The sequence below is a fragment of the Eucyclogobius newberryi genome, unplaced genomic scaffold (genome assembly GCF_026437365.1).
Source record: "Eucyclogobius newberryi isolate DKJ021-1_F unplaced genomic scaffold, fEucNew1.0.hap1 SCAF_9, whole genome shotgun sequence".
Lineage (NCBI taxonomy): Eukaryota > Metazoa > Chordata > Actinopteri > Gobiiformes > Gobiidae > Eucyclogobius > Eucyclogobius newberryi.
This window is the reverse complement of record NW_027316532.1, coordinates 20,023,552-20,049,742: the sequence shown is the minus strand read 5'-3', so window position 1 is coordinate 20,049,742 and position 26,191 is coordinate 20,023,552. Positions and strand designations below refer to the sequence as shown.

Sequence of the window (26,191 nt, the reverse complement as noted above, 5' to 3'; positions counted from 1 at the left end):
TCTTTTGCTTGGTGGTCGTTCTCTCGGCGTCCATCTTGTGTTTGCGCGCGGTGAGCCGGTAGATGCTCTGGAGACGCTCGACTGCTTTGGGGATGTTCCTCACCTCCTGAAAAGCAGCATTCAGTTCACTCAGCGGCGAAACCTCCCTTTTCTTTTCATTCTCCGTCATCTAACGCGGTACTTAATCCTCAACGTTTCTAACCAGCTTTACAATATCCAACTTTCTGAATCACAAAATACAGCTGACGTAATAAAGTAATTTACATTTAAGTCCCAGGGTTTGGCATTAAACTTTTCCCAGTTCCCATGGAGATGAGCAGCAGAATGCATCAGAGAGGCAAGTGTGCTTGGAGTAAGAATGCAAGTTCTTAAAATAAGTTTTGACCAATAAAAACATGAGACAAGTTAAAACCCATCTTAAAACGTTTCACCTTCAGGCAAAGCAATTAAATCTCAGTGACGACCAGCAGGTGGCAGACCCTCCACTAGAAAAGTGACATAGTGCACCTTTAAAATGGACCCTTGGTATTAGAAAAGGCAAAAACTAGTGATCACTGGGTTCATTTCAAGTTCAAACAAACAAAGGACTTTCTCTGAGGTGGAAGGGTTGGATTTGAGCTGACGGTGCACGGACAGACACAGCTTCCTCCACACTTTCTCTTCCTTATTTCCTATTCTTTACCGTTTCAAATCAAGTTTAAAAGAAAACATTCCACGTTACTTTTCAACTTTTCTTCAAAAACTTGAAAATCCATTTTCTATCCATTTTCTACCGCTTGTTCCCTTTCGGGGTCGCGGGTGACTGGAGCCTATCCCAGTGACTTCGGGCCTTAGGCGGGGTACATCCTGGACAGTGGCCAACTTGTCGCAGAAAAACTTGAAAATATTAACTATTATTTATATTTACTGTTAGTATTAATGCACCAAAAAAGTCAAAATTAGAAAATCATAACCGGTCATACAATCAAGTAGTTATGTTTTTTTTGCCATTTACTTTTTAAACAAACTATGACTATAAGTGGCACCCTTTTCATAGTTTTAGCCAGGGTGCGACTTATTCTCCGGTGCCACTTAAAGTCCGGTGCATAAAACAAACCGACTTATGCAAAGTGGTTTTAAAAAAGGACACATATTACACATTATTTCTATTGTTAAACTTTAAACATTCTCTTGAGTACCTTTACTTTGGCATGTCATGTTTTATAAATAAAAAAACCCACGCGAGGAACTAGATTGCTTAGGGCTCCATCTACGGGCAGCGGCAGAAGTTACATATGAGAAAAATATATATACTGGCTGACTGAAGCTCCACTGTTGTAATGATCGTAATTTGACAGGATAAATGCTCAGAACAAGTCTCACGATGGATTTATGGACTCCAAAACACTAGAAGATTAGAAGATCCTCAGAGCTCGCATCACAGATCGAGAAAACGTCAGTTATCGAGGAGATTCAGAACAGAGTATTTTAGACGCTCGTTAGGGAGAGGAACAAGGATTCATCAAACTAGCGTGAATGAAGCTACATGCTACTCCAGGTGTGTTTATGACGATGGAACATGGTTGAAAGCCGCGTTAAAGACGGCATTAGTGAAGGTGTTCGTACCACTGCGCGGCGTTGGTCCTGTAGCAGCAGAACCAGGAGGAAGCAGGCCTTGGTGAAGATGCCGCCTCCCTTTTCGGCCACTTTGTCCCCGGCCTTCTCCCTGTACCTCTGCAGCAGCTCCAGCAGGGTGTCCACCGAGCTCTCCACGCCGTACACCGCCTCGATGGTCTTTTGATACTGAGGGGAAAGTGCAAGGAAAAGAATAGGCGCCATGCTCCAAGAAAGGAAACACTTCCTCACACCATCTTATTACTTTCATCGGGTAAAAAGACCGGTAGAAGGTGGAAATGGACCCTTGGTATTAGAAAAGGCAAAAACTAGTAATCACTGGGTTAATTTCAAGTTCAAACAGGACTTTCTCTGAGGTCTAAGGGTTGGATTTGAGCTGACGGTGCACACACAGCCACAGCTTCTTCGACACCTTCTCTTCCTTATTTTCTATTCCTTCCCGTTTGAAATCAAGTCAAAAAAAGGACTCGACATTACACAATTTGGAGATTCTATTTGCGCATAGGCAAAAAAAAAAGGGAAGTCAACGAACCACGTCTGGCATTTAGATCAAAACGAGCTCCCCCCGAGAGACGGAACGTCCCCCCCGAGAGAAGGAACCGTCCCCCCGAGAGACGGAACGTCCCCCCCGAGAGAAGGAACCGTCCCCCCGAGAGACGGAACGTCCCCCCCGAGAGAAGGAACCGTCCCCCCCCACAACCCCGAGCGAAGGCGCTGTCCCCCAACCCCCCCCCCCCCCCCCCCGAGAGAAGGAACCCCCGAGAGAAGGAACCGTCCCCCTCGAGAGACGGAACCATCCCCCCCAGAGCGAAGGAACCGCCCCCCCACCACCCCGAACAAAGGAACCGTCACCCCCACAACCCCTAGCGAAGGAACCGTCCCACAGAGATAAGGAACCGTCCCCCCCGAGCGAAGGAACCGTCCCCCGAGCGAAGGAACCGCCCCCCCGAGCGAAGGAACTGTCCCCCCCCCCGAGCGAAGGAACCGTCCCCCCCGAGCGAAGGAACCGCCCCCCCACAACCCCGAGCGAAGGCGCCGTCCCCCCCGAGAGACGGAACCCCCCCCCCCGAGCGAAGGAACCGCCCCCCCACCACTCCGAGCAAAGGAACCGTCACCCCCACAACCCTGAGTGAAGGAACCGTCCCACCGGGAAAAGGAACAGTCTCACCGAGAGAAGGAACCGTTCCCCCCCACAACCCCGAGCGAAGGCGCCGTCCCCCCCCTCCGAGAGAAGGAACCGTCCCCCCGAGAGAAGGAACCGTCCCCCCACAACCCCCGAGCGAAGGCGCTGTTCCCCCCCCCCCCCCGAGAGAAGGAACCCCCCGAGAGAAGGAACCGTCCCCCTCGAGAGACGGAACCATCCCCCCCAGAGTGAAGGAACCGCCCCCCCCCACCACCCCGAACAAAGGAACCGTCACCCCCACAACCCCTAGCGAAGGAACCGTCCCACAGAGAAAAGGAACCGTCCCCCCCGAGCGAAGGAACCGCCCCCCCCCGAGCGAAGGCGCCGTCCCCCCCGAGAGACGGAACACCCCCCCCCCCGAGCGAAGGAACCGTCCCCGAGCGAACGCGTGGAGTCACCTTGGACAGGTTGAGCAGGATCTGGATGGAGTGGGTGATGACGTCCATGCAGGGCACGCTCCTGTTGCAGCAGCGGATCAGCGTGAAGATGACGTTGGTGGCCCCGCTCTCCACCAGGCGCTCGCAGCACTCGGGGGACAGCCTGGTGGCCGTCTCTGAAATTACCCAAAGACAAAGAACGACCTTGTTCGTTAGGTTGTCTACTGATAATGTCCTGGCTCCGAGGAAGAACTAGAGCCGGGCGATGTCTGTGTGTTGAAACAGGTCTTTAAACTTATTATTTCACATTTGTCTGATAATTAAAGCTCAAATGTATGTCAAATTAATCGAAAAATATCACCTTAAACCTTTGTTTGAATGTCTCAAAATCACTTTTATTTCTTGTATGTGCCATTCAAAGTGATTTTAAAGACCTTTAAACTATTTTCCTATTATGTGCATTAAAGATGAGCCTATTTGAATATTTGAGCATTTTTCATGTAGGAACAAGTATATCCTTGAGTTGCATCACATTAAATACCTTATATCTGACAACTAAAAGAACAGAAAAGACTTGAGGAGCAATGAGAGGCCTCACCCAGGTTTTTCAGGGCCTCCAGTATGGATGAGAAGTTCTTGTATCGCAGGAGGTAGTCCAGGGCGGTCGACGTTTTGTTGCACAATTTGTCCTCCTCTCGAACGCCTGCCGTCACTTTCCTCAAGCGCCGCCTCAGCTTCACCACTTTGGCATTATCGTTCAGACGACGGGAGCGGTAGCCTCTCCAAAGAGCCTGAGCACAAAGACGGCGGTCAAGGCCCATATTCATCTCCAAACATCTAGTCTTCAGTGTCGTGAGGGCGACTTGTATGAAAGTACGAGATTGCTGACAAGTACTGCGATTAGATTTGCAGTTTTTTTTTTTAATCGTGTTCAAAGTTCACATTTTAAACGTGTCCAGGGGCATTAATATCCGAATGAAGACTGAAACCTGTACTGGAAACTAATACAAGAGTCTGCTGCATCTCGAACACGTCTGAAGAGGCCTAAACTACAGGTGTTAGCAGCTTGAATTATTACTGAGAAAACTGATTTCTTAGCACTCCGACTACAGAGAGTACCTAATGCACAGCGTGAATGAATACAACTCCACAGAACAAAACCTCAAGAGAGTAAAATAGGCAAGATATGTCCCCTTTAATAAAACCTGTCCCTCAACGTCAAGGCAATAGTGTCGTTTACCGAAACAGTCATGGCTGAATTGTACAAAATCCCATTCATGCAAGCTTCGGTCAAAGAAAAGCGGGCGGTACCTGGGCTTGGACGATGCCTTGGTGAACCCTCTTTTGGCGCCTGAAGACGAGGAACTGACGGACGCCCCGTTGGATGACGCAGGCAGCCTTTTGTCGCCGATCAAACCAGCGTTTCGCCGCTCTTTGGACCACAACCACCTTCCTCCTGTCCTCCTGGTAACGTCTCCTCTGAATCCAGACTCTCACCCAACGCTAGACAGAGGAAAGAATAACATCAGCACTACTATTGTTACCTTTGTCCCCAGATAAGAGTTAAACACGTCCTCTATCCGACAGGTTTGACAGTTTGTGAAAGATTACCTGGATGGTGATGACAGAGTTGATCTGCTTTTTGGCACAGACAAGGGCCCAGTGGACTCTCAGAGCTCGCTGGATCTTGATGGCCTGCAGATGGTGGAAAGTTGCTGCAGTAAAACGGACTCTTCTTTCAGCCTGTGCCGACTCCAGCTCCTGAAACGGTAACGCGTCGCACCGATATGAGCTGCAGGGTTAAGGTAATTTGACTACTACTTTAAAAAAAAAATTGCGAACTACAAGTAGCATCATAGCACTGGTGTCTAAGCTGCATGATTAATTGGCACTATGGAAGTCACAATATCAAGATTTGAGTCCTTGAAATGAATTAATTTTTGTAGTTCCATGGAAGAAATGAATCTGGAAATTTCCAACGGGCACAATACCTGTTTTCTTATGATCCAGGTCCTCCGGTGTCTCTGAAGTGTCGTGACCGCTCGCCTCAGTCTGCTGTAGTCGTCCCGTTGCCTTTTGCCCAGCTGCACTGCCCGAACCAGGCTTTGCACCTTCAAAACGGCCTCCCTCTTTTTCTGGAAGTGCCGTCTCTGTACAAAACACCTCCACTGGGACTGGATGGCAACGGCAGCCGCATTTTGGAGGGCAAGCGTTCTTCTGACTTGCCAACCTCTGTGCGCAGCCTGAAGAACAACGGTGGCGCTTTTGATTACGAGGAACGAGCGGCGAGCTCTTCTCTGTTGAACCCAGGAGCGGTAGTGGGTTTGGATGAGGGTGGCTGACAGACGCATGGCCTGGTACGCCACTTCGTTTTTGTGTCTTCTAAAAGCGGACTGGATAACAGTAGCAGCCAGATGCCGACGGAATACATCCTTTCGGGCTTTAAATCCCTTGTACACGGCTTGAATGCTCACGGCAGCCTTTCGCATTTTCTCAAACTGTTGCTTTTGCTTCTTTGCTGCTACTGTGGCGCGATACCCTCTTTGAATAGTTACTACAGCTGCTTTTAGAGCCAAATACTGCTTTCTTTGGCAGTAGGCTTTGTAAGCTCTCTGTACAACATTAGCAGCTTGGTGCATGTTCTTGATTCTTTGCCTTGCTTTCATTCCTCGATATGCAGCTTGAAGCACAACCACCGCTTCCTTTTGCTTTCGATAATTCTGCATTTCAAATTTCATACGTCTGTGAGCTCTAAACTTATGCTGAACCACGCAGGCTGCCCAGCGCCGTTTTTTGAAGGCAGACCGTTCTTTGTGTCTCCTGAAATTGGCTTGAATGACCGTCGCCGCTCTGTGCATTCTGGATATCTTCTTTCGGACTTGACGACCCCTGAAAGCCGATTGGAGAATGATGGTGCTGCGTTTGCGTTGGAGGAACTTTGCTCTTTGCTCTTGCTGCATAACCAAAGCACGATAACGCCTCTGAATAATCAAAGCTGCCAAACGTAGCGCCTGGTATTTCATTTGTTCTGCGTAGCCCCTGAAAGCCGACTGGATCACCGTAGCAGCTTTATGCCGATTTGAGAGTTCTTTCCTGACTTGACGCCCTCTGAAAACTGCTTGCAAAACAATAGCTGCTCTTCGTGTCCGTTGATAGCATTGCATTTGTCTCTTTGCTGCTGTGTTTGCTCTATACTGTCGCTGGACTGTCAGTGCCGAGTTTCTCAGAGCTTGATATGTCACGTGCTCGCAGTGTGCCCTGTAAATTCTTTGGATTACAGAAGCAGCATGATGCATTTGCTTGACCTGTCGTCTTGATTTCATCCCCCGGTATGCAGCTTGCACCACGATCGAAGCCTTCTTTTGTCGTTGATAACTTTGTAGATCGAAGTTCATTTTCTGTCGTGCTCTAAACTTCTGCTGAAGAACGCATGCTGCCCGGCGTTGCCTCGTAAAATCTACTTTCCGCTTGTGCATTCTGAAGTTTGCTTGGATGATTCTAGCCGCATTGTGCATCTTGGCAATGTCTTTTCGTGCACAATGACCTCTGAAAATGGCCTGAATCACGACAGCGGAACGTCTCCACTTTGAAAACTGGTCTCGCTCTTGTTTCTGAAGAACACAGGAGCGGTAGCGTCTCTGAATGATGATGGCTGACAGACGCATTGCCTGGTACTTGACCTCCTCTCTGTGTTTCCTAAAAGCAGACTGGATAATAGTCGCAGCCTGGTGCAACTGAGCAACATCCTTTCTGACTTTGAAACCCCTGTACGAAGCTTGGATGCTCACGGCAGCTTTGCGCATTTTCTGAAACTCTTCCTTTTGCCTCTTGGCTGCTTCTCTGGCGCGATACTTTCTCTGAATAGTGACAACTACAGCTTTAAGAGCCAAGTATTTCCTTCTTTCATAGTAGGTTTTGTAGAACCTCTGTAAAACACTGGCAGCTTGGTGCATTTTCTTGACATTTCCTCTTGACCGCCATCCTCGATACACAGCTTGCAGCACAATTACAGCATTCTTTTGCCGTTTGTAACACTGTACATCAGACTTCATTTGCCTTTGAGCTCTAAACCTCGTCTGTAAGACAAAGGCTGCCCGGCGCTGTTGCTTGAAGGAGGATTGTTGCTTGTACCTCTTGAAATGGACCTGAATGACAGTTGCTGCTTTGTGCATTTTGGTGACACTCTTACTGACTTGATAACCCCTGAAAGCTGCTTGAAGGACAATAACCGACTGCCGTGTTTTCATATAAAGTGCCCTCTCATGTCTTTTCAGAAGCCAGGAGCGGTAGAATCTCTGGATGATAATGGCTGATAAACGCATGGCTTGATATTTCACCGCTTGTCTATGTTTCCTGAAAGCTGATTGGACAACAGTAGCAGCTTGATGCCAACGCGCCGCCTCCTTTCGTACTTGATGCCCTCTGTACGCTGCCTGAAGAACCACTACAGCATTTCTCTTTTCCAGATATCGTAAACGTTCCTTATTAGCTGCAACCGACGCCCTGTACCTCTGCTGAATTATAATCGCGGCCCGTTTCAAGGCGAGAAACTGTTTACGTTGACGGAACGTTTGAAAAGCTCTCTGAACCACAATGGCAGACTTATTTTGGTTTTTCATTTGTCTTCTCACTTGCATTCCTCGGAAAGCAGCTTGTATGACAACAGTCGCGTTTCTTTTGACTTTAAGAGCACGCATCTCCTTGTTAATTTTTTGATTAGCCCTAAATTGTTCTTGAAGCACCTTGGCGGCCCACTTGAGCTTGTTGTAGTGAACTTGCTGCTGGTACTTTCTGAAATTTGATTGAATAATTGTTGCAGCAGTGTGCTTTTTACGCAGTTCCTTTCTGATCAAATGACCTCTCCATGCCGATTGCAAACAAATTACGTATTTACGCCTCTCTAAATACTCACGTCGCTGCTTTTTTGCTTCGGTCAGAGCTCGAAACCATCTTTGGCAAACTGTAACTGCTCTCTTCAAGGTTACAAACTGATTTCTAGCACAATGGGTACGAAAAGCTCTCTGTATTACTGTAGCGGCCCTTTGCTTTTCACAAATTTGTTTCCTCATCTTGTAACCGCGGAAAGCTGCCTGGATTGTTACAGCAGCGGACTTCAGTGACCTAAACTGTTCGACCTGTTGGTCCCTCGACCGTTTAGCTCGGTATCGCTCTTGAATAATAACGGCAGCACATTTAGTAGCAAGAAACGCCATTCTAACTCGGTACGTACGGAAATTGGCTTGTATCACCGTGGCTGCGTCGCGTTGTCGTTTAAGATTGCTCCTCGTCAAATATCCTCGAAAAACAGCTTGAATTTTTAGCGTGGCTTCCTTTATCCGTCTATATTCGTGACGCTGTTTACGGCTAATGATCAAGGCTCTGTATCTACTTTGAGTGACGATGGCTGCGCTTTGGAGCAACCGATACCGCTTTCGTTGCAAGGACATTTTCAGGTAAGATTGTACGACAGTGGCCGCTTCGTGCCTTTTCTTCATCATTTTCCTGACCATCATGCCTCTGTATGCCGCTTGCAATGAAACGGCAGCTGCTCGCATTTCCATAAATAGTTTCCTCGCTCGATTCCCTGCCAAATAAGCTCTGAAATATTGCTGTATAACGAGAGCTGCTGCTTTTGTCGCCTTGTATCGTTTTCGTGCAGCGTGTCGGCGAAACCAGGCCTGTATGACTGCGGCACTGCGACTCTGCTCGGCCAATCTCTTTCTGACGATTCTTCCTCTCCACGTCGCTTGAATTTTCACCGTTGCTTTTCTGAGCGCGCGGTAAGAATCCTTCGCCGTTATCGCCATGCGTGTAGCCCTGTACTTTTGCTGGATCGAAATGGCGGCTTTTCTCGCGAGAAGATAGCGCTTCTGGGCGGCGTAGCTCCTGAATGCAGTTTGCAAGACTCTCGCGGACTTGTACCAAGTTTTCAACAAGTCGCGGGCCAGTTTCCCACGGTACGCCGCTTGTAAAGTGACGGCTGCGCTTTTCGTTCGCAGGAACTCTTGGCGCGCGGCATTCCTTTCGCGCGTGGATCTGAAGTGTTGCTGGATGACAACAGCCGCCATAGCCATTTTTATGATTCGCTTTCTCACAGTGTGGCCCCTGAATGCACTTTGAATGACGGTAGCAGAGTGGTGTTGGCGTTTCAACTTCTGGAAGCATTGCCTTTGTATGTAACCTCTGAACTGGGCTTGTATTAGCACGGCGTTCACTTTCGTTCTTCTGTATCGCCGCAGACAGACTTGCATCCTGTACCAAGCTTGAATCTTCACAGCAGCCGCTACTTTTTCAGACCGTTTTTTCTCATACCATTTCCTGAAGGCAGCTTGCACCACTTGAGCGGCACGGTCTTCCCTCTCAATTTTCTGGGCTTTCCAGCGCCTGTAGCCGCTTTGGATCTTCACCGCCGCGGCTCGCAGGGACAGGAAACGGTCCCGTTGCCTCTTTGCCACAGACCAAGCTCGGGCGCGCGTTTGAATCACAGACACCGCCCAGAGAGTCGTTCTATACGCGGACACTTCCCTTCGCATCCTCCACTGTGCCTGAACCACAATGGTGTGATATCTGAGGCATTGGAAGGACTTCATGGCGCAAAACATCCTCCAGTGAGCCTGAAAGAACAGAAAAGACAAATGAAGAGTTCATTTGCCAAAAAAGGTACAAGTCAATTGACAAAAGACTTACAATTTATTCTTTGTCTAGCTGGAATCTGTTTTAGTGCCAAAATATTATTTCATCCTCAACTATACACTTAATGTCTAGTAAATAAGATAAGCCTTTATTTGTCCCACAATGGGGAAATTTCAGTGTTGCAACACAAAGAAGGTACAGAAGTAAATGATAAAAAGATAACTTGTAAAAAAAACTCTTATACTATATAATAATAAAAATAGTAACTTATTTACAGCTGTTATATGTACAGAGAATATTAATGATTAAGATGGTAGTATATAGAACAAAACTGTGAGAAATGTTCAAAACAGACCGAAAATCAGCAATATCAAAATATATATTGTAAAAGTTTTGAAGATAGACATAATTTCTATATTGGGCATTTTGTTTATAATAATGAGATGGAAAAATAACAACAATTGCAACCCTATATTTGGTTGATATAGACATGAAGACTTTTAGATGCCTTGTTTGACTCATTGACTTGCTAGTAGAAGCCCACACCGATCACATTCAAAAAAAGCATGACAAAGGCCTACCTGGATAACAGTCGCTGCCTTTGAATGCCGAAGCCGGAGCTGAGCCTGTTTTTGGCGCCTGAGCTCTCGGCGGGTCACAGAACCCCTCCACACGGCCTGGATGACCAAAGCCGCCCGCTGCCGCCTCGCGACTCTGCGACGCTGGAGAAACTGTCGGACTAAAGACTGGATCTTCGAAGCGGCAGCATTTCTTTCCTGCAAAAGAGTTTGTTAACAATCGATCAGAAGTCATGCCTGGATGAACGTCGAAACAAAACCTCTCTCTACAGTATATCCCTCTGGCTGGACATTTCGGCTCAAACACCATCAAACCTCCATCAGTTAGCCAAGGCATTTGAAATAAAGTGATGGTTTCTGCTTGCATACGAACCTGGTACAGTTGTAGATCTTTTGTAAGCCTGTATTTCCTCCACGCGGCCTGTATGACCCGGGCCGCCCTCGTCTCATTCCTCAGGTCCAAAAGACGAGTGCACAGGAAGGACAGGTATGTCATCACAACCTAACAATGCGCAGGAAGAAACTTAATAAAACATATCGTCAACCTACAAAATGTTTTAGAGAAAACTATAGATAAAGTAGCTGTACGCAGTGTTTTATCATGTAGTAAAGTAACATTTGTTTCGCTCCAGTACAGATACAAACGCAGGTATTCAGGTGAAAATGAGACTGCGGTGCGCTGTATGCATCTAAGGATTATTCCTTCCCTTTTCTGGATTCCAATTACCATATTTTACGGACTATGAGTCGCACCGGAGTAAAAAAAACACATATGTCGCACTGGAGTATGAAATGTGGTTGCAAGTGTGAAAATAACAAATTGTATCACATATAAGTTGCTCCGGAAGTATAAGTATAGATATAAGTACAAGTCGCACCCCGGCCAAAACTATGGAAAAAAGGTGCGATTTATAATCCGGAAAATACGGTAGTTATTACGGCATAACTATTCTCCTCGGTGCATGTCCAAACATTATCTCTGCGAAGCAATGAAATCATTAGGTGAGTGAGTGTTACATGTGGACTGAAAATTAACTTGTTCTTTTTTTAAGGCAGTAAAAGTCAGGAACAGCACCTTTATGTTTGTAGGTCTAAACCACAGTATTAACAAGTTTCCCTCTGAAACAGAATGTCCAACACAAAGGCACTCTTTGCTATTTGCTGCCCTAAAATGTACATTTAGACCAAACTAATCTAAGCTCTAGCCGTTACACTGTCATTACTCTTTACCTTCTCGTTGGGAATGGTGTTGGACATGTCGGCGGCATCGATCATCGCCGGAACTCCTCCCAGGAAAGACACGGCGCCGTTGACCAGTCGGAAATTGTTCTTCTCGTTTTCCAGCAGTTCTTTAAACGGAGAGTCTGTCCATGTGCAGGGAATAAATCGGACGCCGTCACATTCATGCAATTGGCAATCAACAACACTGGCAAAAAGGTGGCGCTGTGAATTATTGCTGGATGATTTCTGAAGTCTGAACGGTTTGAGTTGCAAGAAGAAGAATGGAGGTGAAGGAGGGTTATTGCTTTGCCTGGAATGCTCCAAGGTATGGCATTAAACTTAGACTCTATTACACATGTCAATAATCACTTCCATCAATATTCTCCATCTTTACTTGGAAGTATTCACAAAGTGTCCAGAACTAATCGTTTCACTAGGTTTGTTTAAAGTCTTACGGATGCTAAATTAGTGGGTTAAAGAGCTAAAATGCTACTGAAAAAAGAAGGAAACACAAGTAAAACCAAACCAGACGCTACACAACTCTTGAGTATTAAAAAGACACAATATGATGGGATGCAGAAAGTACCGTTGGCGGCTGAGGGGCAGGAGTCCAAGGAGGCGACCGAGTCCAAGGAGGCGTCCGAGTCCGAGTCCGAGCAGTCGAGCTGGAGGCGGCCCCTGGGTGAACTCTCCACGGTCTGGGTGGTGCTCTGGTGGATGGAGGTGGCGGGCACCAGGCTCGGGTGGTAGTGGTGGATCAGGTGACACAGCACGCGGCCGTCAGAAAAGGACACAGTGAAGTTCTCCACCTGCGCACAGGCAGACGCGCGGGTTACTCACGCCTCCGGGACGGTGATGTCAAACACGCAAAAGGCGATCAAAGAGATATTACTAAATTGTGTAGTCATTGGCCTTGTTTTAGTCTTTGTCTTAAGACTTAAAGTGCCTATGACAGGTTTTTACGCTTTTCTAATTTTGACTTTATTTGGTGTATTTAACTGTTGTACATATAAATTATACTTTTACACCAATAGAGTATGTATTTGTGGAGAAAATGCTGAAAAATCTAGAAAATGACAGGAAGTGACATAATTTTATGCACAATTTAGACAAAGAATCAACTTTTTTGACTCTCTAAATATTAATTCAACAAAATAAAAGTCGCTCTCGTATACATTCATTTGTCAGATAAAAAATGGTGACATTAGATCAATTTTCGCTCAGTGTTTTCTTGGTAATGTCCCATTGTGATGTCATCAATTGCAAACAGGAAGTGAAATTATAAACCTAAAATATTTGCTTTTCTGTGATGAATATATTTATCTCAACTGCGTTTTAGTTCAATGAGTCGTCCGACCAGTAGGGGGCACTTTAATGAGGAGAATCCCGAATAAAATCAGCCTTTTCATTTTAAATACAGTAAATTTCAGTCAGTGTTGCTACTGCGAAACATTTAGTTCGTTAAGATATTGCAATCAGCCCTAAATAAGACATTACATGCACGTTTTCGGGGAACCTCAACTGAAAGCCATGCGAGGAACCATAACGACGTCGTGAGGAACCATAACGACGCCGCGAGGAACACAGTAACGACGGCGCGAGGAACCGTAACAACGGCGCGAGGAACCGTAACGACGCCGTGAGGAACACAGTAACGACGCCGCGAAGAACCGCAACGACGCCGCGAGGAACCGCAACGACGCCGCGAGGAACCGTAACGACGCCGCGAGGAACCGTAACGACGCCGCGAGGAACCGTAACGACGCCGCGAGGAACCGTAACGACGCCGCGAGGAACCGTAACGACGCCGTGAGGAACACAGTAACGACGCCGTGAGGAACCATAACGACGCCGTGAGGAACCATAACGACGCCGTGAGGAACCATAACGACGCCGCGAGGAACCATAACGACGCCGCGAGGAACCGTAACGACGCCGCGAGGAACCGTAACGACGCCGTGAGGAACACAGTAACGACGCCGTGAGGAACCATAACGACGCCGTGAGGAACCATAACGACGCCGTGAGGAACCATAACGACGCCGTGAGGAACCATAACGACGCCGTGAGGAACCATAACGACGCCGTGAGGAACCATAACGACGCCGTGAGGAACACAGTAACGATGCCGTGAAGAACCGTAACGACGCCGTGAGGAACCGTAACGACGCCGCGAGGAACCGTAACGCCGCCGCGAGGAACCGTAACAATGTCGCGAGGAACCGTAACGACGCCGCGAGGAACCGTAACGACGCCGCGATGAACCATAACCCCGCCGCGAGGAACCGTAACAATGTCGCGAGGAACCGTAACAATGTCGCGAGGAACCGTAACAATGTCGCGAGGAACCGTAACAATGTCGCGAGGAACCGTAACAATGTCGCGAGGAACCGTAACGACGCCGTGAGGAACCATAACGGCGCCGTGACATCATCTCTGGGCCTCACCTTCACGCCGTAGAAGTCGCACACGGCTCGCACCCAGTCCATGAGCAGTCGGATTCTGTGGCTGCCGTGTTCCAGCCGCGCCCGGTCTTTGGCGGGACTGGGCAGCGGCCCGCGGCCCGTCCTCAGGTACGCCAGGCGCCGCTTGGTCTTCAGCGCCTTCCTCAAGAAGCAGATCTCCTCCTTCAACTGGTCCTCGTCCAGCATCACCTCCACCTTCCAGTCAAAACCGAGGCATTAATAGAGTAAGGGCGGGGCTCGACGCGGTTGCTACGGACTTCAAATGACGTACATGGAACGCAAACATGATCTGCCACAGGAGGGCAAGGGTCTTCTCTCTGTGGCCGTCCACGATGTCCCTGGACTCGATCGCGGAGCCTGGAAAAGACATGTTCATCAGGAACTACGGAGCCTGAAATCAGCTCCAACTCCATTTAAATGTATTTACGACACTTTTTTAAACATTTAAAGTGCATACGACAGGTTCTCGCATCTCCCAATTGTTACTTTCTTCAGTGGGATTGTCCCTGTGGTCAATATTTATCAGTTTTACATCAAGTCAAGTTGCAATTTGAAGCTAGGTCGATCACGTATCATTATCAAATCAAAGCTAATGTGTATTTTGGCCATTGTTTACACTATGGTTGCTAGGTGACAGTTGTGGAATTAGCTCTACATCCATCCTCGTTTTGGAAATATCTGATACAAAAATCATGTTGACTACGTTTTAGTGAGTTGTGTTCTCATATGGACTAAGCTATAATCCAATTGGGCTTTAATAGAACTGTTTAGCCTCCTTCAAACATTAGATATGTAAGATATTTAAATATAAGTTTATGGAAAGGATTCCGTGGACTGTTGAGCTGGACCCTGATGGTTTGAGTTACCGTGCTCGTCCTTCAGCTCCACGCCTTTGGCCTTGAGCACGTGCAGAGCCAGGTCCACATTGTGCACCTTCTGGAGGCGGCTGATGGCCGGGAGGCGGAGCTTCAGAGACAGACTCCAGTCCTGCACCAGCAGCTCCATCACACGCCTGCAAAACACCACCCGAGAACTCAACTCTGCACACTTCACTCGACCGATCGGACGACCAGCTTTGAAATAAAATGACCGAAATAAAATAAAATATATATCCTGATAAAAGATCAAGATCATTCTAGTTTTTGAAAGGTTCTGTGTTTTATCGCGAGTATGAGCTCCTGGTCATATTAAACAAACTGCTAATAGTTTGTGTCAAAAACTATATTCTATTGTGAACAGAAAATCGTGATTTCAATAAATAGAACATTTTAGTATGCAACACTTGCTCGGGATGTAAACAGAGAGTAAACAGAGATTAAACAGTGTAAACAGAGTGTAAACTGTGTGTAAACAGTGTGTAAACTGTGTGTAAACAGTGTGTAAACAGTGTGTAAACAGAGTGTAAACAGAGTGTAAACAGTGTGTAAACAGAGTGTAAACAGTGTGTAAACAGTGTGTAAACAGTGTGTAAACAGAGTGTAAACAGAGTGTAAACAGAGTGTAAACAGAGTGTAAACAGTGTGTAAACAGTGTGTAAACAGTGTGTAAACAGTGTGTAAACAGAGTGTAAACAGAGTGTAAACAGAGTGTAAACAGTGTGTAAACAGAGTGTAAACAGAGTGTAAACAGAGTGTAAACAGTGTGTAAACAGTGTGTAAACAGAGTGTAAACAAGCACAAGAGCACAAAGTCAAACTTGACTCACACTAGACGAATGCCACACTTCAAGTCAACAGCCAAGTTCTTGACAGCGAAGTTGAACTCGTCCAGAGGTTTCTGCTGGTGGGACACAGGGAGGCCCAGGTAACCAAGGTGACGGGGCAGGATGCCCTCCCCGCTCAGGAAGTCCCGCGAGAAGGCCAGCAGCAGGTCTTTACTCGTCTGACAGGCGAAAAGACAAAACAAGCACAGAGCCATTCAGACATTTCTAATTCACTGTTTTGTTGCTTTTAAAATCTAAATATGAATAATATGTGAATATAAATAAGTCAGGTCAAAGTTCATTTCAACACAAGACTTTATACAAAGTACCTGGTAATAAACATGAATTTATTTACTGTATTTAGTCAATACAAAAAGGCAACACTGATGTACTAAATAATAATAAATATATGATGGACTTGTGCTTGTGATTGAACAGGACAGAGTGAACCTGCACCTTGAACTCGGCGTCCATGCAAAACAAACACGGATCATGCTCGATCAGCCGAGACTCTTTGGCCTTGTCCAAGAAACACACCAGCAGCAGCAGCTTCTTCAGAGTAAAGCGAGACAGCGCCTCCTCGTGGCCTAAGCACAAATGTCAGGTTTTCACGTTTAGAAAATTATATTGAACGCATTAATTCCCACGAGTCTGAAACGAGTGATCGACTAATCGTGACTGGTCGACTATAAAACCGATCTGTTGTATTTTGCTAATCATTATCTGGATTTAACAGACTCGAAAACACAAAACACCCTTTATAATAAATACAGTATGTCAAATAAGATAACACTTAATTAGTAAATATTAGTATATAATCCCCAAATTTCAACCTTTTTTTTTATATATATTCAAAAAAAACTAAAAGCACTCTCGAAATAACCGTTTGACCCATAAACTACTATTTAAGACTGAAATATGGACTGAAACTAATTTGAGAATCCTGTGAATATCAGAATATATTTGCAGATCTAAACTACAACTGACTTTTCTTAGTTTAAAAAAAAAAAAAAACACTCTAGAATATAAAAATACAATGAATAATTCATTAAACGTATCATTTTCAAGCACACGTTTATTTTTCTCCCAGTGAATGTCTCAAGGAACCAGGCCAGACACGTTAAAAATGTATTTATTTATGTATTTATATTATTCATTTATGGCGTTTCGGTCATTTATTTTTCAATTTTTATTTATTTTTTAATCTGACTTCACTTGATATATACCGTATTTTCTGGACTATAAGTCACACCGGAGTATAAGTCGCACCAGCCAAAAAATGCATAATAGAGAAGAAAAGTGTAAGAGAGATAATGAGTATGAAATAAGGTTGCAAGTGTGAAAATAGCAAACAATATCACATATAAGTCGCTCCGAAGTATAAGTATATAAGTATAAATATATAAGTAAAAGTCACACACTGGCCAAAACTATGAAAAAAGGTGCGACTTATAGTCCGGAAAATACGGTATATGATATTTTGAGGAGGAACTTCAATCATCTGTTTAATTGCAGTGTTTTGCCAGGGCAGAAAAGTGCTGTACACCCGGGTAAACACTGGTCACTGCAGCCCTTCTGGACACTCACCGTCTCTGTACAGATGTGGCACTTTGGAATGCCTGAACTCCGCCGCGATGTCCGGGTTCCAGAGCAGCCGCTGGAGGATGAACATGGCCAGGCCTAAAGCGTCACCGTTGTTTTCCAGCGAGATCAGCTCGCCGAAGACGGTCTGGAGAAACAGAAGCGGAGTTGGCGTCGGACGACATTTTAAAACCGCCGCGTCCGAGGCCGCCGCGCTCGCTTACCTCCAGTCCGATCCGCAGCCACAGAGGGTTGTACGAGAGGAGCCAGTTCAGGACCTTTTGTCGTTCCCCTAACACGGAAAAACAGACAAAATTCAAAGTAAATATAACAATCTATTTTTGAATTAAACTATACTTCAAATCAGTGCAATCTCCTGCTCTCCAGTTCTCCCTTGTCAAAACCTAAACAAGTGTTCCTCATTTTAGTTCTACCCAGAGAAAGACAAACAAACAGCTCTACACAGCAACTTTAAGAGCTCGTTTTAATAATCATTTAATTCATCGTCCTAGAATTGGGGGCGTGTGTGCTCAGAAGCTTTCAGTGTTTACCTAAACTTTACCCCACTCACTGCATTGTATTCACTAACCAGGACCATTTGATAAAAAAAAAAAAAAAACATAATCGGTTGCATTTTGATAATCGTGGTTGTTATTCGGACTGTACAGACTCAAACACATACGAAAAGACATTTATTAAATCAAAATGTCAGAAAAAAAGAATATATATAATATAACCATTTGTGATTTTCATCAATAATGCACTTTATATGTGAATATTCACTATTCAGAAGGCTTCAGTCACATGCTTTCGACCAATTCTGACTGCGGTGGTTATTTAAAAAGTCTCCAGGTAAAATAAAAATAATAATTTGGCTAATTTGTTAAAGCACGGACGAACGAGCGACTAAAATAAACATCAGTTGTGGCCCCGTTCAGCATACATGTAGAGCCCGTCATTTGAGATCAATATCGCAGTTTACAAAATGTAAAATGCCAATGAAACGGTGCGTGGTGCATTACCGATGTCCTTCCACAGGTGGCGGTCTTTGCGCACCAACAACCTCTTGGCCTCCACCTCCACCTCCAGCCTCCGGATGGCTTTGACCACGAGCTCGGAGCCGAAGAGCTGGCAGGCCGCGCGCCGCAGCCGGTTCAGCTTCCTCCGGGCCGTGTACGTGCTGAACGACATCTCCTCTTTGGTGGGCGCCTTGGGGACGCCCGGGTCGCCGCCCATGACCACGGACAGCGCGTTTACTGGGAACACAAACATCGAGAAGCGGCGTTAAAGGCGTTTGTCTTCACACGGGCGATAAACCCAACCTGGTGCAAGATTTACACCGAGGAATAACACATAGATGTCAAAATTAAAACGAGAATGGAGGTATGAAGTCTGCCAGTCTGGTACCGTATATTCCACACTATAAGGCGCATTTAAAAGCCTTCAATTTCCTCAAAAAACAACAATACGATCCAGTGCACCTTGTATATGAAAAATGATTGAAAATAGACCATTTATTGACAGTGCGCCCTATAGTGTGGAAAATGCGGTACTAAATCACAATCAAAACAGCATTTAAAAAGGCCTAGAGTGTAACCATTAGGGATATCAAGATTAACCGGTTAATCGATAATTGTGATTATTCAGGTCACAGTAGAATCATCATCAACAAAAACTAATAATTGTGAATTTTAGAAGCAAAATTAATTAAGTCATTTCTATCCAATCTGGACCCGAAAAAGTGCACCCAAATGTTTAGTGGGTTTTATGTGGTGGTTTAGATCACAATGACTTGATGATCGTGTATGTATGGAACAGTGGTGTATTAGAATGCAAGAAAATTAAGGATTTGGCTTTTATTTGTTCCGATAATCGTGAATAATCGTTAAATTATGACGTTTCTTCTCACAATAACTGAGAATTTGGATATGATCAAATCCCACACTCGAGGTACAAAGTTGGTTCTTGATATGGATTTTGATAACGCGACGCCAATGAAAAAGATCACGGTGGTGGTTTTAGACAATAAAATGGCATTTTCTACAAAAAACAATTCTTCTTCAGTTATTAAACCTTGTTCTGGTAAAAGCTTTGGTCCCGTTAATGGAATCCCATTATTGGAATCGCCAAACAATGGAACACTTGACCTGTAGAACTGAAAGGAGAACCAAACCGGGTCCTTTTCAAACTGCATTACATCATGACATTGCTAATGACATACACGGCATAAATGTTCTCAAGCTCATGAAACATACTTATCCCAGTCAAACACACCTAAATAAATATCGATACTTGTTTTAGTGTCGATTAGAATCCAATTTTCAACCCTTTTTACAGCTGGGGTGGGATTAGAACAGGGGTGGGCAATTATTTTCCTCCGAGGCCCATATTTGAATCCAGGCAAGTAGCGGAGGGCCAGCATCATTGGTGTGAAAAAAAATCCCAAAAATTAAATATCAAATAAAATATCACTTTTCTGTCAAATATAGGCTATTGAATCTATTATTTAATTCATTTCACATCATATTTATTAAGGATACAAGTACAAGTGCCCGAGGGCAAAAAATAAATAAATAAAAGTTGTTTTTTTAAATTACTTGGACAAGCTTGGCGGGCCGGATTGAAAGGCCCGGCCAGCCGGATGTGGCCCGCGGGTCGTAGTTTGCCCACCCCTGAGTTAGATACTAATTTGAGCAAGTATCGATACTGAAAAAACAACAAAAACCACATAAACAAGACAAAATTGGAACCAGTATAAGACCAAACGATAACACAAAGAAAGGTACTATTATTTTGTGTTGAAAACGTCTATAAAAAAGAGCATTTCTAATCATCAGCATGGAATCAAACCATCAAAACGTTAGCATTGAAACAACACCGACCTGGAGCATAGTTTTCTATACTTTACCATTAAAACTGATAAAAAAGAACGACACTACGCAGGTCAAATGTCATTGGATTGGAGCGACGCAAACAGACTAAACGGTAAAAAGTGACGCTCACACCCTCGCCAACAACAAAAAAAGAAGACCCGATTTGTACCTTTGGCGACTTCCGTGTTGACTTTGAAGTCGTCGGGCGTGAGGACGTAGTTGATCCACCAGGTGAAGCCGCGCTCCTGCTTCTCGATCCACCGCTCGTCGAAGAACATGTTCTTGGCGGCGAAGGGCGTCGGGTGTCTCGGTATGGCTGTGCGGACGAGACCAAACGCACGTTCAATAAAAAGGGACTGTGTCGGGGGGGGGGGGGGGTCTTACCCGTTTGAGTCGGCTTGATGAACGTGAGCATCGACTGAGCGACCGCGACGATCTTGGATTTCTGAGCGGACGACTGCACGGACGGGGCGGCGCCTTTGAAAGAAAAAGGGGAACGGGTGATAGTGCGGCGGACTGAGAACTGACTTGGTGAAGATCGATCGAGAGGCGGGACTTACGGCGTGTGGTGGTGGGTTTGGCGCTTCGAGTCTTTTGCTGAACCGGAGCGACGGACTTGACCGTTTTCAGAGACGAGGCCGAGCAGACGGAAGCTGAAATTAGAATAAAAAAAGGTTAATTAAAAGCAGCTAACGACGATGATAGCTCTCGCTGATCGCCCCGACACTGCATTCTCTCCATCCGACCACCATCCAGGCTCCGAGTTCCTCCACCTCACTCCTATGTACACAGCACAGCACGAAATAAAGCACGCCCAAAAACCTGCGATGCTGCCTGTGTGTTTTACTCGTCACAGGGAGCTCTGTCACTTTTCCAAATTTCATGTGGCTAGGTCAAAGTGGCCCGAAGTCACTGGGATCACCCAGTCACCCGCGACCCCAAAAGGGAACAAGCGGTAGAAAATGGATGGATAGATGGATAGATCAAAGTGGACGCATCTCATTTCTTATATTTTTTGCTATAGATAGTCAGGTCGCGAAATGACGATACAAATTGCTTTATTATACAGAGTAATGGAGAAGTGTATGAGTAAAACTGAACGAGTAGCTAGGCCAGGGGTCTCCAATTATAGTTTCCAGGGGGCCAGATTTTTCGCTGAAGTCCGACTGCAAAAATCACACCACAATTTTATGTTTTATCTCTATAAGATCCACAAATGACTCACAATGGCACAATTCAACATCAGAAATAAACATGGGACTTTACTTTCAGAGAAGTCAAAATATAACAATATTGAATGATAGTAGAAAAAGCTTCAGTTGTAGTCATCTGGACTCAGTTTGAGTCCAGATGACTACAACTGAAGCTTTTTTCTACTATGGAACACGCCTGGACGAATGAGGGATTACACCGACATATTGAATGATTCAAAACAGGACAAAAGCATTCAAACCCGGACAACGCAAACCCAGTGTTTACCAGGAACATGACTCGACTATTGCAAAGCAAACCTAAGACAAGGCCAGGGTTAAACCAACACTAACATTTAACCATTTAATGAGAATTTGTGTGGTCCTCTGACTGTCTTTTATCGTGTTGTATTTTTCATTTTTTTATATTTTTCATATTATATCGTTTTTATTTGGTTTGTACATACTTATGTAATTATCCATCCATCTTTCCCCTTTCGGGGTCGCGGGTGACTGGAGCCTATCCCAGTGACTTCGGGCCTTAGGCGGGGTACACCCTGGACAGTGGCCAACTTGTGGCAGGGCCAACACAGAGACATAGACATTACAAACATTACATCCACTCTCACATTCATTCACTAGGGCCAATTTAGAGTTACCAATTTGGTGTAAATTATCCAAAGGAGTTATGTTATAAATCTGGTTTATGCAAATTTGGATCTGTCATATCAAAGTTTGTAAGCAAACCGATGAAAAAGAGAACATATTTTGAGGCTAGCTGTTTGTCAGCGTTAAATCATCCGTCACTGTCAGGCCATGTCAAAATAAAACTGCTTGAAATGCCCTGCAATAAAACCCTTTCTTCATCTGAAATCACATCATCCCCATACTGCACATACTGCACTCATTACCTGCTGGTCTGGGCTGTCGTCTTTGCATCGCCGCTCTCTTGTCCTCGCTCGCTTCAGATTTCACCTTCGAGCCTCTGCACCTTTTGGCCTGCACCGATTTCCCAGCGTCCACTGCGTTTGCGTCGGCCGCAAGAAACTCTTCGCTCTTCCTTTTCTTGCATTTCCCGGCCACGTGGACGGGAAACGATTCGGGCGAAGATGCCAAGAAGGCCAGTGGCTTCGAGGAAACGATCTGTATGGCATCGCAGTGTGATGGGACGGCGCGCACTGGCGACACCACGTCTTTAGGGGGCTCCATCACCGGAAACGAGAAAGAAACGGACTGTTCGTGCAATGTTCTTGTGGGCGAGATATGGCCTTCTCCGACTTGGGGCGTTGTCACCAGAAAGGTTATGGGAGCTGGAGAACCGTAAACCGGACGGCCATTGCTCGACTTTCGCCCATCATCGACCCCTTCGTCAGATTCCCCGTTTCCGTTAGCGCTTTGGCTGTCCGCGTCTACGTCGATAACGGGAAGACACGGCGTTCCGGAGCGAGACTCCGCTTGACTGCCGGAGTCGCTCAGCTCCAGCGTCCTCTCCAGCAGCCTGCGCCGCGACTTTATCGTTTTCCTTCCTTGAGCCCCGGTCTCGACGGGCGCCTTGGATTTCGTCACCGTGGTCGAGGTGAACGGCTTGACGTCTTGAAGAACGACTTTTTTGCTCACGAAGAAAGTCAGCCTGGGTTCGCCGACTTCCGGAGTTCGCTTGGCGTCGAGTTCCCCGCTTTTGGACTCTAGCGAATCGGAAAATTCGTTGGCGCTTTCCCGGGGCGAGCCGTTTATGGGGCTTAGATCGGAATTGATAAGCGCCAGCGCGTCTTTTATGGACAGAGCCGGAGTGTTGCTCAGCGTGCTTTCGGTGCTGACGGGCGTTCTCAATAGTGGGCTTTCCACCGGATCGATTCGCGGCATCAGCCTTTTCAGCCTGTCCGGCGTGCCAACGGGCGACAGCGTTTTGTTCAGGACTTTAGCCAGGTCCTTGTTTTCAGGCAGGGTCAAAAAATCCTGGCTATTCCGTTGTTTGAGCGGCATTTCTGGGACGAGGCACGCGAGAGGAGACCGGACACGCCCTCGGTTCGGCCCGTCACGGTTGAGGGAAACCAGCGGACTGCGCGGCCTGTCCCGTTTGTACTGCGGCCTCCGAGACACTTGGAAGGTCTTGTTGGCCGCCTTCTTCGGCCCGGGACCGGACACCTTCGCTGGTTTGTTCTTGATAGTGTCCCACAGAGTTTTCTGGAAATATATACAAAGTTAGATCAATTCTTGGCCGATGACGTTGTACATTCAGGCGAGACATGGCAGCTTAACATGATCAGTACAATCACAACTGAACTGGATGTGATTGGAAGTCGCTTACAAAGGATACGCACCAGAAAGGCATGAGATTAGTTGTAAGAACATGTACAAGATGTTTTCTTATGGCTTATTTTTGCTGGCTGTTTTCAGTCACATAAACTGGCAAACCAAAGCTCACTCTTCTTTTTCTTCAGCGTTTTATGGCTGCTGGTATAATAAGTTAAATTTGTTCTTTAAAGAATAAAGTCTAGACTTTGTTCTTCAGTTCAAAGCCCACGAGTTCAAAGCATATGAGATCTTCTCCTTCTTCCTCCTCCTCCCCATCTTCTTCCTCCTCTTCGTCCTGCATCCACCCACTGTAATTGTTGTCGTTGTGCATCTACTGTGGACAGGAGACCAGCGACACCCCTACCTCCATTTCTTTACTCTGATTACTCCCATTCTCCAAAAGTAGACTTCCTTTACTCTGACTCCCATCCCATATTTCTGTCCAATCAGTTCCAAGGAATCTTCCTGCAGCTTTAGCGGGTTAAGGAGCAGGAGGTGGGGGAAAGAAGGGTCCTGGCTAAATACACATCTATGCTGGACCATGAGTGTCGCCCCCTGCAGGACACTCTGTCCGCTCTGGAGAGCAGCTTCAGTGAGAGACTGATCCACCCTCGCTGTGTGAAGGAAAGGTTTCGCAGGTCTTTCCTTCCTGCTGCTGTCAGACTTTATAACAAACATTGTTAGTCCTGAACACTAGCAATACTCACCTAACCATGTGCAATTCTGTCATATGTGCAATTGCTGTCGTGATTCATGTGCAATTACTGTGAAATTCATGTGCATATGTGTTGCTGTCGTGACACATATTCATGTGCAATTACTGTCGTGATCACATGCAATGGTATTTATGTATTTATTTATTTGTCTATTTGAGTTTTTGTTTATAAGAGATCTTCTACTGAAAGTGTTTTTCAGACTTCCTATAAGTGATCTGTTCTTCTGTATCTACCTCTGTATCTACCTGCGTTGCACCAATGAAATTTCCCCATGTGGGACAATAAAGGAATATCTTACTTATCTTATCCTTTCAGTTCTCTTGTGAGTTTGAGCAGCTCAGTTTATATCATCCACCATAAAGAGTACAAAATCCTTTCTATCCACAATCAAGATATCCTCAGTAATTCTGGAGGCTCCGGCAGCGCTTGGAGGCTTTTCAGAGCCTGTTGTACCTTTTTCTTTTTGGGCGCTTCTGCCCGGCCCAGGATAACGGCCTGGTGCTTGACGACCCTGTTGGCGTTGAACATGACGAGCTCCCGGACGCCGCCTTCTTCTGTTGGCGTCCACGTTACGGTCAAACCGAACCATCCTTGACCCTGAGAAGAAAACAAAATAGATCCTTTGAATGATAACAATAATAAGTAAACGCAATTTACATGATTAAGTCGCATCGATTTAAAGTATTCGACACCATTTTGAATATCCAGTACAAATATGTCAGTTAGCATGCTTTTCTATAACAAAAGATGGAACACAATAGCATTTTCTAGCCTAAATATTGCATTAAAGCGTCACATAAAGTATAATTTGTGGTTAAGTGTGTAATAGATCTGTATTTTTAAAATAATGTGGGATCGACACCACTGTTAGTATTTGTCTTCCAACCCCATTTTATAGCATTTCACCATCATCCAAAATGCTTGATGTGCACAATAATAACGTATTAAATGAACAAATAATGTAAAATACAATGGTAAATATTTTCTCTTTTCTTAGCAAATATTTTATTGTTTAATTTGCAAAACCATATCTTGACAAGCCATATTTTTGGATATTCCCAGTTCATTTTTTCCAGAATTTAGAATGTTTAAAAACTTGTATCATGTAAATAATAAGAAATTAGGTCGTTTGCCATGAAAATCAACTCAATTTAAAACACAAATATTAGAGTCCATCTGACATAAAGATGATAAAGATAACGGTATTATTATTAGTAATTGTATTTCCATTTCAAAAGCAGTGCCAGAAAACAACCCGCAATAACAGAATAAACACGAAATAAACAAACTTTACACGTGTTTTATTCAGCTGAAAACGTCAGACCTGGACCCGCTGGTAACTCACCTCGACCGTGAACGTTTTGCTGTCCACGGAAAAGCCTTTACCGGACGCGATCTTCTCCACCGTCACCTCCACGTCCACGTCTTCATTCGGGTTCTCGATCCTTAAAAGTGCAGACTTGGACGTCCCGATCTTCACTGTCCCGAAACTCACGAACGGAACTTTGGAAAACTGCACGAGGCTCAGAACCGGGACGTAATTTTCTTTGCCCGTGTCGCCTTTCCGCGCCGGGCTAATGTCCCAAAACGCGGTGGCGGCCATTACGCACGACTAATCTAAACGCAAAATCATAAAAATGAGATAAAAATGTTTAAAACACGTGAATAAAGTCCATCTGCGAGCCGAGTGACTTGTGTTGTCGCGAATGCGTGAAGCTGGTTTGAAATTTCAACCACGATGTGCGGGCAGCCAATGATAAGCGA

General features: G+C 45.5%; 2 protein-coding genes across 2 annotated transcripts in view; both read right to left on the bottom strand.

The window, feature by feature from the left end:
• The window catches only part of aspm (assembly factor for spindle microtubules), a 21,907-nt gene extending 1,210 nt beyond the window's left edge, over positions 1-20,697 (bottom strand). The window contains exons 1-21 of the mRNA XM_072438323.1: positions 20,611-20,697; positions 20,396-20,542; positions 18,376-18,609; positions 17,578-17,645; positions 17,360-17,501; positions 16,229-16,359; positions 15,776-15,951; positions 14,938-15,083; positions 14,343-14,428; positions 14,054-14,266; positions 12,193-12,415; positions 11,616-11,749; positions 10,759-10,887; positions 10,389-10,583; positions 5,166-9,788; positions 4,786-4,935; positions 4,486-4,677; positions 3,773-3,965; positions 3,196-3,350; positions 1,606-1,782; positions 1-106 (exon numbers count right to left, since the gene is read on the bottom strand). The exon at positions 1-106 is cut by the window's left edge and continues 67 nt beyond it. Of these exons, the coding sequence (XP_072294424.1) occupies positions 1-106; positions 1,606-1,782; positions 3,196-3,350; positions 3,773-3,965; positions 4,486-4,677; positions 4,786-4,935; positions 5,166-9,788; positions 10,389-10,583; positions 10,759-10,887; positions 11,616-11,749; positions 12,193-12,415; positions 14,054-14,266; positions 14,343-14,428; positions 14,938-15,083; positions 15,776-15,951; positions 16,229-16,359; positions 17,360-17,501; positions 17,578-17,645; positions 18,376-18,609; positions 20,396-20,542; positions 20,611-20,641 (7,651 nt within the window). The 5' untranslated portion in view covers positions 20,642-20,697. The remainder of the gene's footprint in view (positions 107-1,605; positions 1,783-3,195; positions 3,351-3,772; positions 3,966-4,485; positions 4,678-4,785; positions 4,936-5,165; positions 9,789-10,388; positions 10,584-10,758; positions 10,888-11,615; positions 11,750-12,192; positions 12,416-14,053; positions 14,267-14,342; positions 14,429-14,937; positions 15,084-15,775; positions 15,952-16,228; positions 16,360-17,359; positions 17,502-17,577; positions 17,646-18,375; positions 18,610-20,395; positions 20,543-20,610) is intronic.
• Positions 20,698-21,333: 636 nt separating this feature from the next.
• LOC140353467 (uncharacterized) lies at positions 21,334-26,030 on the bottom strand. Its single transcript, XM_072438042.1, has 4 exons — positions 25,773-26,030; positions 24,881-25,024; positions 22,328-23,600; positions 21,334-21,392 (listed from the first exon to the last, which is right to left on the bottom strand). Exons 1-4 carry the CDS (start codon positions 26,028-26,030, stop codon positions 21,334-21,336), a joined length of 1,734 nt encoding a protein of 577 aa, XP_072294143.1.
• Positions 26,031-26,191: the final 161 nt, after the last annotated feature.

Bases quoted from the DNA above. Each gene is read 5' to 3' on its own strand.
- LOC140353467 (XM_072438042.1), bottom strand. From the start codon at position 26,030: ATGGCCGCCACCGCGTTTTGGGACATTAGCCCGGCGCGGAAAGGCGAC. The intron at 23,601-24,880 runs GTACAACAGGCT...ATATATTTCCAG, and splicing joins AAGCGCCCAAAAAGAAAAAG to AAAACTCTGTGGGACACTAT. The intron at 21,393-22,327 runs GTAATGAGTGCA...TGATTTTTGCAG, and splicing joins ACGACAGCCCAGACCAGCAG to TCGGACTTCAGCGAAAAATC.